We start from the raw sequence: 15,278 nt of genomic DNA, 5'->3' as shown, positions 1-15,278 counted from the left end.
ATAGGAGGCTGAGCAGACCTAGCAGAGACTGGTTCATTAGGGCAAATGGGGGAGGGGCTGCCCCACCAGCTTCATTCTCTCCTCAGTCTGCCCCCTGCTTGCCTGCCTTACAACCAGCCCCCCCCCCCCGGGGTGGCACTACCTGTCAGCTTAATTCTCCTTAATCTTAGTGTTGTCCTCTTAGGGAGGAGAGCAGGGAAGATGGTGGCTTTACCTGACCAGAGTGCTGGATCCATCTGCTGTTTAGGGTCCCTACACACTACCCCAGGCATAGGCAAACTCCGACCATCCAGATGTTTGGGATTACAACTCCCATCACCCCTGACCACTGGTCCTGTTCGCTAGGGATGATGGGGATTGTAGTCCCAAACATCTGGAGGGCCGGGGGTTGCCTATGCCTGCTCTACCCCATCAGTTTTGGTGGGCAGCCACTTCTGCCTAAGCCATTGACCACGCTGGCAGGGGATGATGGGAGTTTTAGTCTATTCCAGGCATCCCCAAACTCGGCCCTCCGGATGTTTTTGGCCTACAACTCCCATCATCCATAGCTAAGAGGACCAATGGTCAGGGGTGATGGGAATTGTAGTCCCAAAACATATGGAGGGCTGAGTTTGGGGGTGCCTGGTCTATTCACACCTGGGGACCTAAGGCTGAAGGACACTTGGGTCAGAAGACACCAAAGTCAGGAAGCTAGATAAGAACTTTATTGTCTCCCTTAAAGAAAAACAGAACAGCCCACAAGGGCAACCAACCCAGTTACAAATCAAGGTTATTTGGGTTCCAGTTCTCCAAATCCTTATAACACCAAGAAGGGATAGTTTAGTCGATAGAGCAGGAGGCTCTTAATCTCAGGGTTGTGGCTTCGTGCCCCAAACTGGGCAAAAGATCCCTGCATTGCAAGGGGGTTGTAGTAGATGACCCTCGTGGTCCCTTCCAACTCTATGATTCTTTGATAAGAAACACCTGACTCCACCTGGCTACAACTAAGTCCAGTGCCACCTAGTGACTAAACTATATAACGACACTGTCTGTGCACCCTGAAATGGCAACCTCAGCGGCCACCTTGAAGTTTGATGCCCTCTGCTAGGAATTTGAGACGCTGTTTCCCCCCAAGCCTGTCAGAAAGGCTCCCAATGGGAAAACCTCCTGAATGGGAGCAAATGTCAGTTGGGTTTTCTCCAGGTTGATGTTTGCTCTTATTTAGCGCCAGAGAGTGGGTCTTCCAGGGGAAAGCAGTGGGGCAAAACTGCTCAGACTCCTTACTCAAAAAAACAGTGTAAGCGAAATAATTCCCCGCAGACTCGTGTTTTCTAGACACGAGACAAGCAGCAGTGTGGATGAGATGAGCCCTGAGCTATTATGGCAGAGCGGGCATAACTGCTGCTTCTGTTTGGAAGGGTGAAAATAAGACTGCTCTGTTTGTTATACTTGCTGGGGCGACTACCCATTCCCCCAGTTCAGCGGAGCCTTGCGAGGTGCAGCAACTGAGCTTGGAAGGAACAGATGCACACAGACAAGGCATCCTGTGGCTCAGATTTTCTCTGAGTAAATAAAAATTGGTTCCATCTGCTGCTTGTCACATGACTAAGTAACGTGATCCACACACCATTGTTGATGAAATTTTGTTTTTTGGGATGAAGCATTAGTTAAATGATAAGGTGCCCTGGAGGGATTTTGATTAAACATACATTGGGTGGAGGAACAGAGTGTGTGGCTCAGGTAATCCTAATGCAAGAGCAATCTGATGTCCTCTTGAAAGCCTGTTCCTGCAGTTGTGCGAGGTCTTTTTTTTTTTTCTTTCTTCATTAACCTATGTAGCTATTATTTGGTGCCTCAGACTTACTGCATTCCATTCATGGGTAGGCAAACTAAGTCCCAGGAGCAGGATTCGGCCCAATCGCCTTCTAAATCCAGCCCGCGGACAGCCCAGGAATCACCATGTTTTTACATGAGTAGAATGTGCACTTTTATTTAAAATGCATTTCTGGGTTATTTGTGGGGCCTGCCTGGTGTTTTTACATGAGTAGAGTGTGTGCTTTTATTTAAAATGCATCTCCGGGTTATTTGTGGGGCATAGGAATTTGTTCACCCCCCCCCTATAGTTCGGCCCCCCACAAGGTCTGAGGGACAGTGGACCGGCCCCCTGCTGAAAAAGTTTGCTGACCCCTGGCCTAGCTTATGGAGAGAGGTTTTAACAGTGTTTGCACATGCTAGATCTGATGTATATAGATTTGTGTAAAAAAGCTGACATTATGTGTAATCACTTCCGATGTTCTTGCAAAGCTTGATTCATTATCAAAGTGCTCTCTCACTCTCTCTCTCTCTGTGTATACTTAAAAACAAAAAAACCCTGAGAAGCTTTCATGTCTTTGAGTGAGTACAGAAGTACATAATTTAAGCACCAAGCCTTTTGTACAAGTTCACTAACCACATGTTCTTTTTAGATGTATCATATTCTTTCCTAGACTGAGGTTGCGGGAAATCAGTTCTATGTATTTGCAGCGCTGTGTTGAATGGCTGGAAATGGGTGATGTCAATATTCCTTGCCCCTCAAAGCAATTTTTCAACATTTAAAAAATGGATTCTGCTTGCCCACTGCTTTTAAAGAGGGGTATTGAATATAATGTCATTTAGGGACGTTGGTGGTGCTGTGGTCTAAACCACTGAGCCTCTTGGGCTTGCTGATTGGAAGGTTGGTGGTTCGAATCCATGCAATGGGGTGAGCTCCCATTGCTCTGCCCCAGCTCCTGCCAACCTAGCAGTTTGAAAGCATGCCAGTGCAAGTACATAAATAAGTACTGCTGTGGCAGGAAGGTAAATGTCATTTCCATGCGCTCTGGTTTCTGTCATGGTCTTCCATTGCGCCAGAAGTGGTTTAGTCATGCTGGCCACATGACCCGGAAAGCTGTCTGTGGACAAACACCGGCTCCCTTGGCCTGAAAGCGAGATGAGCACTGCAACCCCATAGTTGCCTTTGACTGGACTTAACCGTCTAGGGGTCCTTTACCCTTTTACCTTTGCCTGTTTAATAAATGGCACAGTTGGGACTCTTGTCTAAAACCATGGCTATAAAACAAAGTTCAAGACCCATTATTATTATTATTATTATTATTACTACTACTACTACTACTACTATTATTTTCATTTCTATACCACTTTATATTTTTAAGGGAAAAATCTCAAAGTGGCTTATAACACATTTAAACATCAAATAAATAAAACAACCCTGAATAAGCATTACTGAAGAAAATGTCAAATATAAAGTATACCTTCAAAGCAACATAACTAACAAGAAACTAAAATATTACCTTAAAGATTTCAAAAGAAAACATTATAAAGGTCAACTGCAAAATGCACATTTAACACAGCAAAGTTAACAACCATAAAAATTACCTAAAACAGTTCAAAAGAAAACATTACTAAAGGAAGTAAATATAAAATGCACATTTAAAGCAGCATAATTAGCAAGAGAATAAGATGTTATCATAAGCACAGAACATATCTGCTGCTACTGTTGCTGCCTATTGTGGTTCATGGCAAGTGGTAGCTGTGGAAGCTAAGGTTTGATGACCTGAGTCTGCACTAAGACAGCCAAAATGGTCCCACCCTCCCAGACCAGGTGGGAAAAGGTATGCAAGGCAGGGAGCAGGTCTTCCAGGATTCACAGCCAAGCTGGTCAGCACTATGGGTGAATCAGAATTAAAAGACCTTCAACATAGTCCTGTGCATATTTATTCATACATCTCTCCTGAATCAGTTAGACTATCTCCTCAGTACAGTACGTATGATGGGATATGCAGTTAGGCCCATTAAATTTAGCTTCTGAGTAGACATACAGAAGATAGAAAGTTTTTGCATTTAGATCAGGAACCTGTAGTTTTTGGACTACAACTCCCATCTGCCCTATCAATCATCTATGCTGGCTGTGACTTATGGATGCTGGAACCCAACAACATATAGATGGCCACAGGTTCTGCATTGCTGATGAAGAAGATCCTGGGTTCAGTCCCCAGAATATTGAGATTGGGCCAGGGAAAATTCCTGTCTGAATAGTCAATATAGACTATAGTGGTCTGCCTCAGTAAAAGGGAATTTCTTGTCTGGCACTTAAAAATTTTTAATACGGCAGCCAGCCTTCCTGAAGCATGGCAGAAATGGCAAAGTGGTACTGAATCGAATTCAGTTTGCTGGCCAATACATTTCTCAAATGCTTTGTGAAAGCAGGAGAAAGCCAGGCTTGAGCTTTAGGAGAGAAAAATAGTGAACCATGATTTGCATGTGTTCCTGTACACAGCCTTGTGTGCCCTTTTATAACCTGACACTTAGCATACTTCCATACAGCAATACTAGGTTGCCATTTCAGAAAGTGATTACTGTATTATTGTTATTTGCCAAAGTTGTAAAAATGTATATTTTTGAGCTTTTTAAAAGTGAAATCACCAGAAATGGCACTGCCGACATGGGTTGTCATACGTCTGGATTTTCCCGGACATTTTGCCGATTTCCAGCTAGACACAGCTTCCAACAGCAGTATTCCGGGTATGTCTGGGAAATTCCAGACGTATGGCAACCCTAGATACATATATCTCTTTATGTTGATTTTCAATTTTTCAATTTTTAAGGTGCTGGATTACTTTGATTTGGGTCAATTCTGTGTGGATTCTTTGTTTGGAAGTAATGTTTTTAAAAACAAGCACACCATTCTCAAGTGATACAAGGTCCTGGTATTCTGGTATTCTGTACTTTGGTACTCATTCCCAGCTTTTAAAAGTAGGAAGTTATGCCTGGCCTCCTTTGAAGGTGAGAGCATTGGAGATGTAAGCTGAACTTGTGAAGATCTGTTTCCACAAAGATTTCTGCAGGTTTTGCCAGGGAAGGGGTGGGTTGCAGACAGTACAGGTAGTTCTAGCCCCACAGCTGCTTGGATATAACCCCCCCCCCCCCGAAAATCCTAGAGGCACAGCAATTGCATGTTCCATAAGTCCCCAGCCCTAAGCTGGTTATGGCCACACAAATGAATACATATTCATTTTTTCTAGAGCTATGTGTTGGCAATAGTTTCTGGGGCCAAGCACTAATTCAAACTGAACCCGAAGCTCAATTTGTGCTAGGGCTCAGTCTTACCAGCACCTGTATTCCTGGCCAATGTAATAGATAGAGCTGTTAATACATGCACAAATGCCTCTGGGCATGTGCAGAGTGCTTGCCCCTGTATAACCGCAGCTGGATCCCAAATGTCTGAGACTAAACAGCTTCCAAATGTCGAGTCCCAGCTGCTCCTCATTTTAGGAATGACACACTCATTCTCATTCTTCCTTGCATTCCCAAAGCCCCCTCGGGGATGCTCTGCTCCATTAGATGAAGGAAGTGCTAAAGCTCTGTTTGCTTTGTAAAGGAATTGTCTGGCTGGCCCTTTGAGACGGACTGGCTGGAGGGCAACTCGTGGGAAAGGGAGGGAGGGAAGTGGGGGGGGGGGAAATCATGTGAAGGCTTTAACAGTCATGTTACAGCAAGGATATTAAAGCCTTCCAAGGGGTGGGTGGGCCGGCTGGCTAGCAGAGCTGTTTAACCCTTCCTGCTAATGATCACAGCTTTGCTAATAGTGTGGTGGGAGAGGCACTTTGATCCGAAAGGGATGGAGGGACCTTTTCAAGTGCAAATTTCCCAATGTTAAGGCCCCCTGCCTGCTCTTCTTCTGTCTCTCTGAGTTCCAAGTGCATCCTTTGCAGTAGCAGGCCTGAATCCCTAGACCTCCATCCCTCAAAAGGCAGCCCACCAAAGATCTTTCCAAGACACTTGCCTCTTCCTCCCCATCCCCATCAGTTACTTTCCTCCCCTGCTTGCAGTGGCTGTTGGCGACCCCCCTCCTCCGTCCAAACCAGCTTGTGTGGGGTAGTTTTTTTGGGTGTGGGTGTGTGATACTATGCATATGTTCGCATGTGCGATTTCAGAAGGACACCTTGCAACCAGGATCAGGTCCAAAGGATAGGGGAGAGCCCCCCAGGAGTAATAGCTCAATGAGCCCTGCCCCACATTTTAACTTGAGCAAAGCCCGTCCCCTTTCATTAAGGATCAGCCACTTGAATAAACCAGAGGTCAATATACCACCTTGACACTATGGAGCACCAAGGAGTTATCTGAATTTAGGGGTGTAGTGCAACTTCTGGACAGGAAAGTCTCTGATGCAGGAAATGGGAGTCTAGTGAAAAGCTGCTACAAAGACATCTCCAGAGAAGCCACCTTTGGAACTGAACCAGTCACCACCTTTAACGCAGGCTATTTCCCATCCATGTCGCTTCTGCACATGTTCCATCGTAAACCTGCTTTGCTATGGGTTGTTTTAAAATAAAATATATGTGTGAAGATTCTCATATAAATCCATATTTAAAGACATATTTTAAATGTGTTTTCTCATGTTTTGATACATTTTGTGGACCAAGAGTTGTACCAGAATATTCAAGAAGTGAGAAAGCTACAGGATCTGCACAATAGTCCAGGAGATGTGGATCATGTTAAGCTTGCATTGGAAAAGATAAAATTCCTTCCCTAGTTGTGTTAGAAAGCGTTCCGTGTTGTTATATTATAGAACGGAGGGTCAGCAACTGGTGGCCTTATGTTCCAAATCTGCCCTGCTAAGGTTTGATTTTTTTCTAATGCCCCAGTTGCCAGGCAAGAGAGGTTTGTGTTGAGAACAGCAGCTGTGGCAGCAGGATTTGCCAGTAGTCCAGTTCAATGGGATAGTGTGGAGCAGGAGCTATCTCTCTGGCAAAACTGGATGTTCTAGAACCATAGAAATGAAAGGGAACCAAAGTCCAACCTCACCCACCTTGTCCCAAAGTTCACGTACCACATGCAGAGATTTAGCCTTTGCAATATAGGCCGCAGCATACGCCGCATCAGCGTATTGCACGTGGGCCCATTGCCATAATCTCAAATGATTTCTGACTTTTTAAAGATTAAAAGTCATGCCAAGGGTAAGAGCAGCCTGACCCAACCCATCGCCCACTCTTCCTTGTTTCCTTTTGCATCATGTCTGATACGTTATGTGCCTGTGGGCAGGGGCATTTTTGGAAAAAAAATATGTGTACAGTGCTTACAAAACTGGAGATGGTTTATACGACTTCATTACTGTTGTTGTCAGTTAATGATAAATTATTCCATTAGAGATAACCCATTTGCTCAGTGATATGACAATGGGAACTTTCAGGAAAAGTTGAGCTGGAGGTGTAAAAAGAAAAGGCATGGATAATAGTTATTTCATCCAAATTTTTAAAATTTGTTCCACTTGTTCTATAGCTGTCTTTCTGTGTGTGTGTGTGTGTGTGTGTGTGTGTGTTTGTTTTCTCAGCACTGCCTGTATTGTTCATCATATTGCCATGGTTGATGCAAGTGAAAATACCTATGTAATGGCCAAAATCAATCAATCAATCAATCAATCAATCAGTCAGTCAGTCAATCTATCTATGAACAAGAATGCCTTCAGTTCGAATCTAGGCTCTTCCATGATCTCACTAGGTAGCCTTAGACAAGCCATTCTTCCCCCACCCCCAACAACAACCGCAATATGGGAGAGTCGTATTACCTTACCCGACAGGGTTATTGTAAGGGTAACAACGACGTAAACACCATGCATTTAAAGCGCACACCTCTGCAGAGAATCCTGGGAACTGTCGTTTGTTAGGGGTGCTTGAAATCATAGCTCTGTGACAGGTAAACTTCAGTTCCCAGAATTCTTTTTCTGGGTGTGTGTGCTTTAAATGCATGGTCTGTGTGTAGCCTAGTATGTAGCCTAATATCTGGAGTGTTCGATACACATTTAAGTATTATTATTATTACATAGAAGTCCTAACCTTTCTCTTTAATTTTCAGAGGTGTGAGCTGTGTCCCCACAAGGATGGAGCATTGAAGCGGACTGATAATGGAGGTGAGCATCCCATTGTAAGGTGGCAGGGACAGCCCAGAATATATACAGGAACTCAGTTGAGGAGGGCATGCTCATCTACTTTTGGGTAACTTTGGGTTAATGGCTAGTGCATATGTAAGTTCCCTGGTGAAGCTCCAAAACATGGACCTCTAGCAGGTTTCTCCTAGAACAGCCTTTCTCAACCTTGGGTCCCCAGATGTTGTTGAACTACAACTCCCATCATCCCTAGCTAGCAGGACCAGATGATGGGAGTTGTAGTCCAGCAACATCTGGAGATCCAAGGTTGAGAAACACTATCCTAAACTGAGTGTGGGGGCAGAGAGACGGAGGGATAAGGAACCTGGAACTCCCATCATTCCTGACAATTGACCACGCTAGTAGTTCGAGGACCACAGATTCTCCAGCCCTGGTGTGGTGTAGTGTTTCAGTGAATGGGACTGCAGAGTTAATTTACTGTGACTGAATATGTGATAGGCCTTGTGCCATATAGGCATTACCCTGCTTGCATGTGTGCTTAAAAACCCGTCGGATCACAGGAACAAATGCATCCAAGTTTTCAGTGTTGCCTTCTGGTTTAGTATGACGCCGCTGTGCATATAATCCAGGCTTTTAAAAACAGACTCCTCTTTCCCTGTCCCTCATGGAATATCTGCTTTCTCACATAGCAGGACCAGGCAGCCAGTTCATGGTAGCCCTGCAGGCCGCAGCCTTTAAGGTTTTCGACCCAAATGCTGACACAAACCAGTCAGAGTTGACTCCAGGTTACCACCGACCCTTGTATGGTGTGGGGAGGGAGGCCCTTTTCAAGGAACTATGGCTGCACGTATCCTGCCTTGGGGCGGCGCCCAGTGAAGTGAGAGCCAAGATGGGGATGCTAGCTCTCCATAGGCCTCTAATTTTCTTTTTTTTTTAATAATATTTATTAAAGATTTTCAAATATAGCAAAAAAAGAAAAACATCCAAATTTAAAACCTTATTTTCAATGGCATCTTTCCAGGACCTCCCCTCCCCTCCCCCTCTTGTATTCCAATTCTTTCAAATTAATTCAACAAATTCTTACCCCAAGTTTTAAAATTATTATCATTGTCCCAATTTAAAAATATTTTCCCATCCCCTAAAATCAACCTGTTCCCTTCCACGAGTTCCCCTCTTTAGTATACAATACAGATTAGAATAAAAAAAATAGAAAAAAGAATAAAATGTAATTTAACACCCTTTGGATTCCAAATTTCCTTCCCCCCTTTCCCGGTTGCGTTCCCAATGTCCGTCAATGTCTACTGTCATCCTGGAGCTCCCACATCTATTTTTTTTTTTTTTTAATAATATTTATTAAAGTTTTCCAATTAATTACAAATTAATAAAACATCCAATTTCAAATCTTTTTCCAATTACATCCTTTCAGGACTTCCCCTTCCCTCCCCCCCTTGTATTCCAAATCTCTCAAATGATCTCAACAAGTTCTTCTCCTCAATTCAAACTTGTTATCCTTAACCCAATTTTTTTTTTTTTTTTAAAAAAACATTATTTTCCATTCCCCTAAAATCGGCTTATTCCCACCACGAGTTCCCCACTTTAGAATACCATGTAGATGTATATAGCCTAAATAAAACATAGTTTACGCCTTTAAGGATTCCACATTTCCCACCCCCCCTTTTCCCGGTTGCGTTCCCAATGTTCCTCAATGTCCGATATTTCCACGTCTCTCTAAATCATAGTCCTTTGCCAGTCCTCTTTAGTTTCGAATGTCCAATCATGGAAGGATTCTGTCTCAAAGAGAGGCCCATTTTTTCCATCCAGATTTTTATATCCAGGAGTGAAAAACTCCAAATTATAATCCTTAAGCTTGTCAAATCTGGATGTCCCAAATGTCCCCACTTTTAACTTGGTCCAATTCTTGTTATTTTATTGTTCTTATTGTCCCTGCTTTCCTGCACAAATGTCCTAATTCCAAAAGTTAGTTCCTTTACAGAGGCTTGTTATTCAGAAACAAAACATTACGTCAAGTTCCTTTCATTCCACAACAGATGATTCCATTGTCTTCTTCGGTGTAGTGGCCTCTGTAGTCATAATAATGTTCCATTTCTGCAGTTTCCCAGGAGATAAACAGTTCAGTTCCAATTTCCAGCTAAAACTTGTAATGTCCATCGGCTCCTCTAGGTGGATTGCAAAAACTGAGTTCTCTTCCAGATCGCATCCATTAGCCCTAGTAACTTTGTAATCCTTATTTAAAACAATTTGTATCCAATTTAAAACAAATATAACCAGCAAAGTCCTTGTAACATAGTCTCTATCTTATTTTCCGCTTTGACAGCTCTTTGACAGCTGTCAAAACTTGCCTTTCTCCTCTCCAAACTCCGTCATCGATCGCTCCCGGGGTTCCAGGGGGGGTTGTTTTTAAGTCCGAATTCTACTTTCCTCCTCCAGCTCAATCTCATATTCTTCACTCGTGAGGTTAAAAACTTGCCAAAATGATGTTACTCCGATCTTAGTTATCAGATCCTTTGCTTTGACCCTTCTACAATGGAGGGGGTGGCTGACTTCCTTTTTTGCGCCTCCCCCGCTCGCTCCGAAATTTTTAAAATTTTTGTCCCTCTTTTTAGTCCAAGTTCCAATTACTTACAGGTTGTTCTTTTAGGTCCGAATTTTCAAAGGAAGAAGCCAGCGCTCTCCGCCGAATGGCATGCGGCTTCGCACGGCAGGGATAGCAGAGGACTCAAAACACCACGCTTCTCCCCGGCACCCGATCCGTAGCCTTTAAAAAGGCTCCTTCACGAGTCGGGAGGGCGCTAACGGTGTCAGCCGAGTCTCCATGTCCACGGCCCCCGTGGCCGTGGTTTTTAAGGGTCCCCGCATCGCCGGTGCGGTAGGACCCAGCCCCTGCCGTGCAGGCTCCCTCCGGAGCTCGGAGGGAGTCCGCCATTCGGCGATGGCGCCGACCCGGAAGCCCTGGAGCTCCCACATCTAAACCATAATCTTTCACCAGTCCACTTTGCCGTCTTTTGATCATCTTTAATTTCGAATGTCCAATCTTGGAAGGAGTCTGTCTCAAAAAGGTCCATTTTTTCCATCCAGATCTTTGTATTTAAGAGTAAAAACTCCAATTTTATTTCTTTAGACCTTTCAGATCTGGATGTCCCAAATGTTCCCACTTCCAACTTTGTCCAGTTCTTGTTATTCTTGTTGTTCTTGTTGATCTCTCTCCTCCTTTTTTTTCCCCCTGGTCTCCTGCACAAATGTTCTAATTCCAAAAGCTTCTAATTCCTCTGCAGAGGCTTTGTTATTCAGGAACGAAACATTACGTCAAGTCCCTTCCATTCTTCAATAGATAAATCTATTGTCTCCTTTAGTGTATAGACCTCTGTAGACAAAATAGTGTTCCATTTCTGCAGTTTCCCAGGAGATAAAAAGTCCTATTCAAATTCCATGCCAGCAATGCTTGTAGTGTCCCACAGCTCCTCTAGAGGGATTGTAATAACTCAGTTTCCTTCCCGATCACACCCAACAGTCAAAGTAACTTATTATTCCTTGTTTTAAACAATTTATATCCAATTTGTAACCAATGTAACCAGCAAAGTCCTCGTAACAAAGTTCTCTTTTTGTTCTTCCGCTTTGACAGCTCCTTTGACAGCTGTCAAAACCTCTATTTCTCCTCTCCCGGCGCTCTCATGGCTCGCTCCCGGGATTTGGGGGGGGGGGGGTTGCATTTTAATTCACATTCCACTTTTCTCCTCCAGCCCAGTCTTGTAATTTTCCATCGCGAAATTAATGACTTTATCAAAATAAGGTTGCACTCGATCTTAGTTGCCAAATCCTTTGCTTTAACTCCTCTACAACAGGGGGGAGGCTGACTTCCTTTTTGCACCTCCCCCGCTAGCTCCGAATTTTTTTTAAAAAAAATTTTCCCCTTTTTAATCCAAGTTCCAATTACTCACGGGTTATTCTTTTAAGTCCAAATTTTCAATGGAAGAAGCCAGCGCTCTCCGTCGAATGGCATGCGGCTTCGCTCGGCAGGGAAAGCGGAGGACTCAAAGCACCCCCCCTGTCACCCGCTCCGTAGCCTTTAAAAAGGCTCCTTCGCGGGTCGGGAGGCGCAAACGGTGCCCGCCGAGTCACCATGCCCATGGGTTTCAGCGCCCATGGTTTTTAAGGGTCCCCGCGTCGCCGGCGCGGTAGGACCCGGCCCCTGCCGAGCAGGCTCCCCCCAGAGCTCGGAGGGAGTCCGCCATTCGGCGATGGCGCCAACCCGGAAGTCCCTCCTCCATAGGCCTCTAATCAGGCCCAGGCCCACAAGATGGGGTAGTGATGGCTACCAACTTGGATCGCTTTAAAACAAGATTAGACAAATTTATGCGGGAGAAAGCTAGCAATGGTTTCTAACCATAATGTTTTTCTTCTGTCTCCAATTGTTGCGCACAGCTCCTGCTTGTGAGCTTCCCATAGGCATTTGGCTTGCCACAGTGAGAACATGATGCTGGAATAGCTGGGCCACTTGCCTGACTCAGCAGGGCTATTCTTACGTTCTTAAACATAAGAACATAGTTTCTTGCCACAAAATTGCAGCCTTACACACACACACACACACACACACACACAAAACCATAATGGTTATATTAGAGCTACTATTGAGGAAAAGATGATTAGGGGTGTGTGGGAAAGGAAATGTGGTCATTTAGTGGTCTTGGGAATGCTATGGATGCTGGCCTAATTTTCACTGAGGTGATAAGCCTGTGTCTGGGCTATGCAACTTGTGACCACACGTGGGGTCTTGCAGGACTGAATGCTACTTTGTATACCACCAACCACCCTTTTTTATTTTCTACACATAGAAAACTTGCATGTCAGGGAGAGGTTAAGGCCAGAACCCTTCTCTCAGACATAGCTTTCAACATGGAAGGATTTGTTTGTATTTGTATCGAAGGGCATTGCGAGGTTAGCCTTCACCAGGGGTCTGAGGTATACAAGTTTATTTCCACAGTGAAAACTGAGTCTCCTAAAGGTCTCTCCCAGTCCCACCCCACTGCTGCCTCCCACTGGAGACAGAAGCCAATTACTCTATGTTTGCCTGATTCAAGCCTCTCTGTGCCTTTCCACCTATACTGTTGTTGTCTTGTCCTTCACTTAGGCTGGGCCCATGTCGTCTGTGCTCTGTACATCCCCGAGGTGCAGTTTGCTAATGTTCTCACCATGGAGCCAATCGTCCTCCAGTATGTACCCCACGACCGGTTCAGCAAGGTAAAAGAGACATGCACGTACAATGCTTTCCCTCAGCATCCCGTTTCTGCCTCTTCCACAGAGGACTGTCCTATTTTGATTTCCCCATCTCCTATGCTCTCCTATGCTTTTTAAATTTATCTGTTGACAAGTTGTTGCCACCCCAAAAACAATCAGGTACATTTTTTTATTATTTTGGCTCTCACAATATGCTCATCACAGTGTGTAATGCACACCGTCTATGTTGTGCCTCCTATTGTTGCAGACTTGCTACATCTGTGAAGAGCAGGGCAGGGAGAGCAAAGCAGCCTCTGGAGCTTGCATGACTTGCAACCGTCACGGCTGTCGGCAAGCCTTCCATGTCACCTGGTGAGTCCATGATTGTGTCTGTTTAATGGTCACTTCCTTCCTCCCTGGTCCCTGTTTCTAAACCCACCAATTTTTGGATTCGGTTTTGGATTCATAGTCATGAGATAAGCCTGCGTGAGTGAGTTACGATGAGGGACTTCACAGATTCTTTGGTTGCTTCCTGCTGAAACTTTGAACCTTCTCGGTTGCCTTCCTTCCTGCCTTATCTTCCCTCTTCAATCCATTTTAAACATTTTTCACATACTATTTTATGAGAGCCACATGGACATATTGTTGATGTCTTTATGTCCCCCCCCCCAAAGAAATAGATAATGCACAAAAATAAATACCGGTATCTGTTCCCTCACCCCAGCAATCATAACACTTCAAAGAACTGAGCTTTGGATGTGCCATTTATACAAAGGTTTGTCAAGATCACCATCCACACATGAACTCAAACCATACAGACCAGGAGTAGGGAACCTCAGGTCTGGGGGCCAAATGAGGCCCCCAGCCCTCTCTGTCTGGCCCTTGGGACTCACTTCTCCCCAGGCCACACTTTTTACCACCCCTACTTCATACCCTCCTTGAAGTAGGGGATGTGGCTGCAGAGGCATGAGGCCTGAGGAGAGTCCCAAGGACCAGATAGAGGGGTTTGGCCCTTGAGCCCGAGGTTCCTCACCCCCAGAGTAAATCATTTATCCTAATGGTTTTATCCTAATGGTTTTATTTGCCCATTCTGAGAAGCTAACAATAGAGCAGCAGAGCAATAAGCTTCTGTGCTTGGTACAGAAAGAGGGGGGAACCTGGCTGCTCTGGTCTCTCTACCACAATCTGTGCTGCCCTGGGCTCGGCTCACACAACCACCTTGTTTCTTCGTTTCAGTGCTCAGATGGCTGGGCTCCTGTGTGAAGAAGAAGTCTTGGAAGTCGACAATGTGAAATACTGTGGCTACTGCAAGTACCACTTCAATAAAATGGTGAGTCCCTTGTCATCATCAAAACCCAAAAGCACAGAGCAGGTGCTAGGATTGAGCAACAACAAAAAAGATAGTTTTATTCCAAATCCAAAAGCATGGTAAAGAATACACTTTGTTTATAAAATACCCCTGGTTCAATCTCTGGCACCTAGAGGATGGAAGATTTGTCAGTCAGTGGTGCTGGGGAAGAATGCTGTATACTGTTCTAAACATACACTGACTTCAGTGTGGAAAGTCACCACCCAAGTAAGCAGCACTGGACTAGCTGGGCCCAGTGGTCTGACTCTGTCTTCGGTTTTCAGGTGCACCCAGGTGCTCACTCTCAAAATAGCAAATGAAACAATGAAGAAGAGAGACACCCCCTATTCCAACAAAGGAGAGTGATGGGGTTGCAGCTACAGCAGAAGCCATGGCCAATGGCACCTGGTTTTAAAGGAAAGGTTGCAGGTGCTGGACTATTAGTTGACAGTAAATGGTTTTGACTGATCTATAAAGCCCTAAATCGCTTCAACCCTATGTAGCAAGGGTAAACAATAGGTGTTTTTTTAATAATATAAAGGCTTTGCTTCCAGTGATAGTACACACACATGTATTTTGTCCAACAGGTTTTGGGCAGCATAAGTTGCATGGAGACTGCAAAACCTGATTCACCTCTGGTAGATCGGGATGCATTTACATTCCCGTTCCAGCCATATTCATCTACCTGAATCACCACCACTCTGCATCCTTCGTGTTTGCCTCTTGCCTTAAGTGTGCATCAACCATACATTTAAAGCACTTGGTTCCTCCCATTGTGGGGTACTCCAGCTCTGGCTT

General features: G+C 44.6%; 1 protein-coding gene across 6 annotated transcripts in view; it reads left to right on the top strand.

Moving 5' to 3' along the window:
* Positions 1–15,278, top strand: part of MLLT6 (MLLT6, PHD finger containing) — a 91,106-nt gene that overhangs the window by 20,933 nt on the left and 54,895 nt on the right. For all 6 annotated transcript variants that reach the window (XM_081837659.1, XM_081837656.1, XM_081837657.1 and 3 more), the window contains exons 3-6: positions 7,870–7,924; positions 13,047–13,156; positions 13,401–13,504; positions 14,369–14,462. In XM_081837659.1, coding sequence (XP_081693785.1) covers positions 7,870–7,924; positions 13,047–13,156; positions 13,401–13,504; positions 14,369–14,462 — 363 coding nt within the window. The remainder of the gene's footprint in view (positions 1–7,869; positions 7,925–13,046; positions 13,157–13,400; positions 13,505–14,368; positions 14,463–15,278) is intronic.

Source organism: Podarcis erhardii (assembly GCF_964252035.2).
Source record: "Podarcis erhardii genome assembly, chromosome: 13".
Taxonomy (NCBI): Eukaryota; Metazoa; Chordata; class Lepidosauria; order Squamata; family Lacertidae; genus Podarcis; species Podarcis erhardii.
Note: the sequence above shows the minus strand (reverse complement) of the source record. Positions and strands in the feature narration are given on the sequence as shown.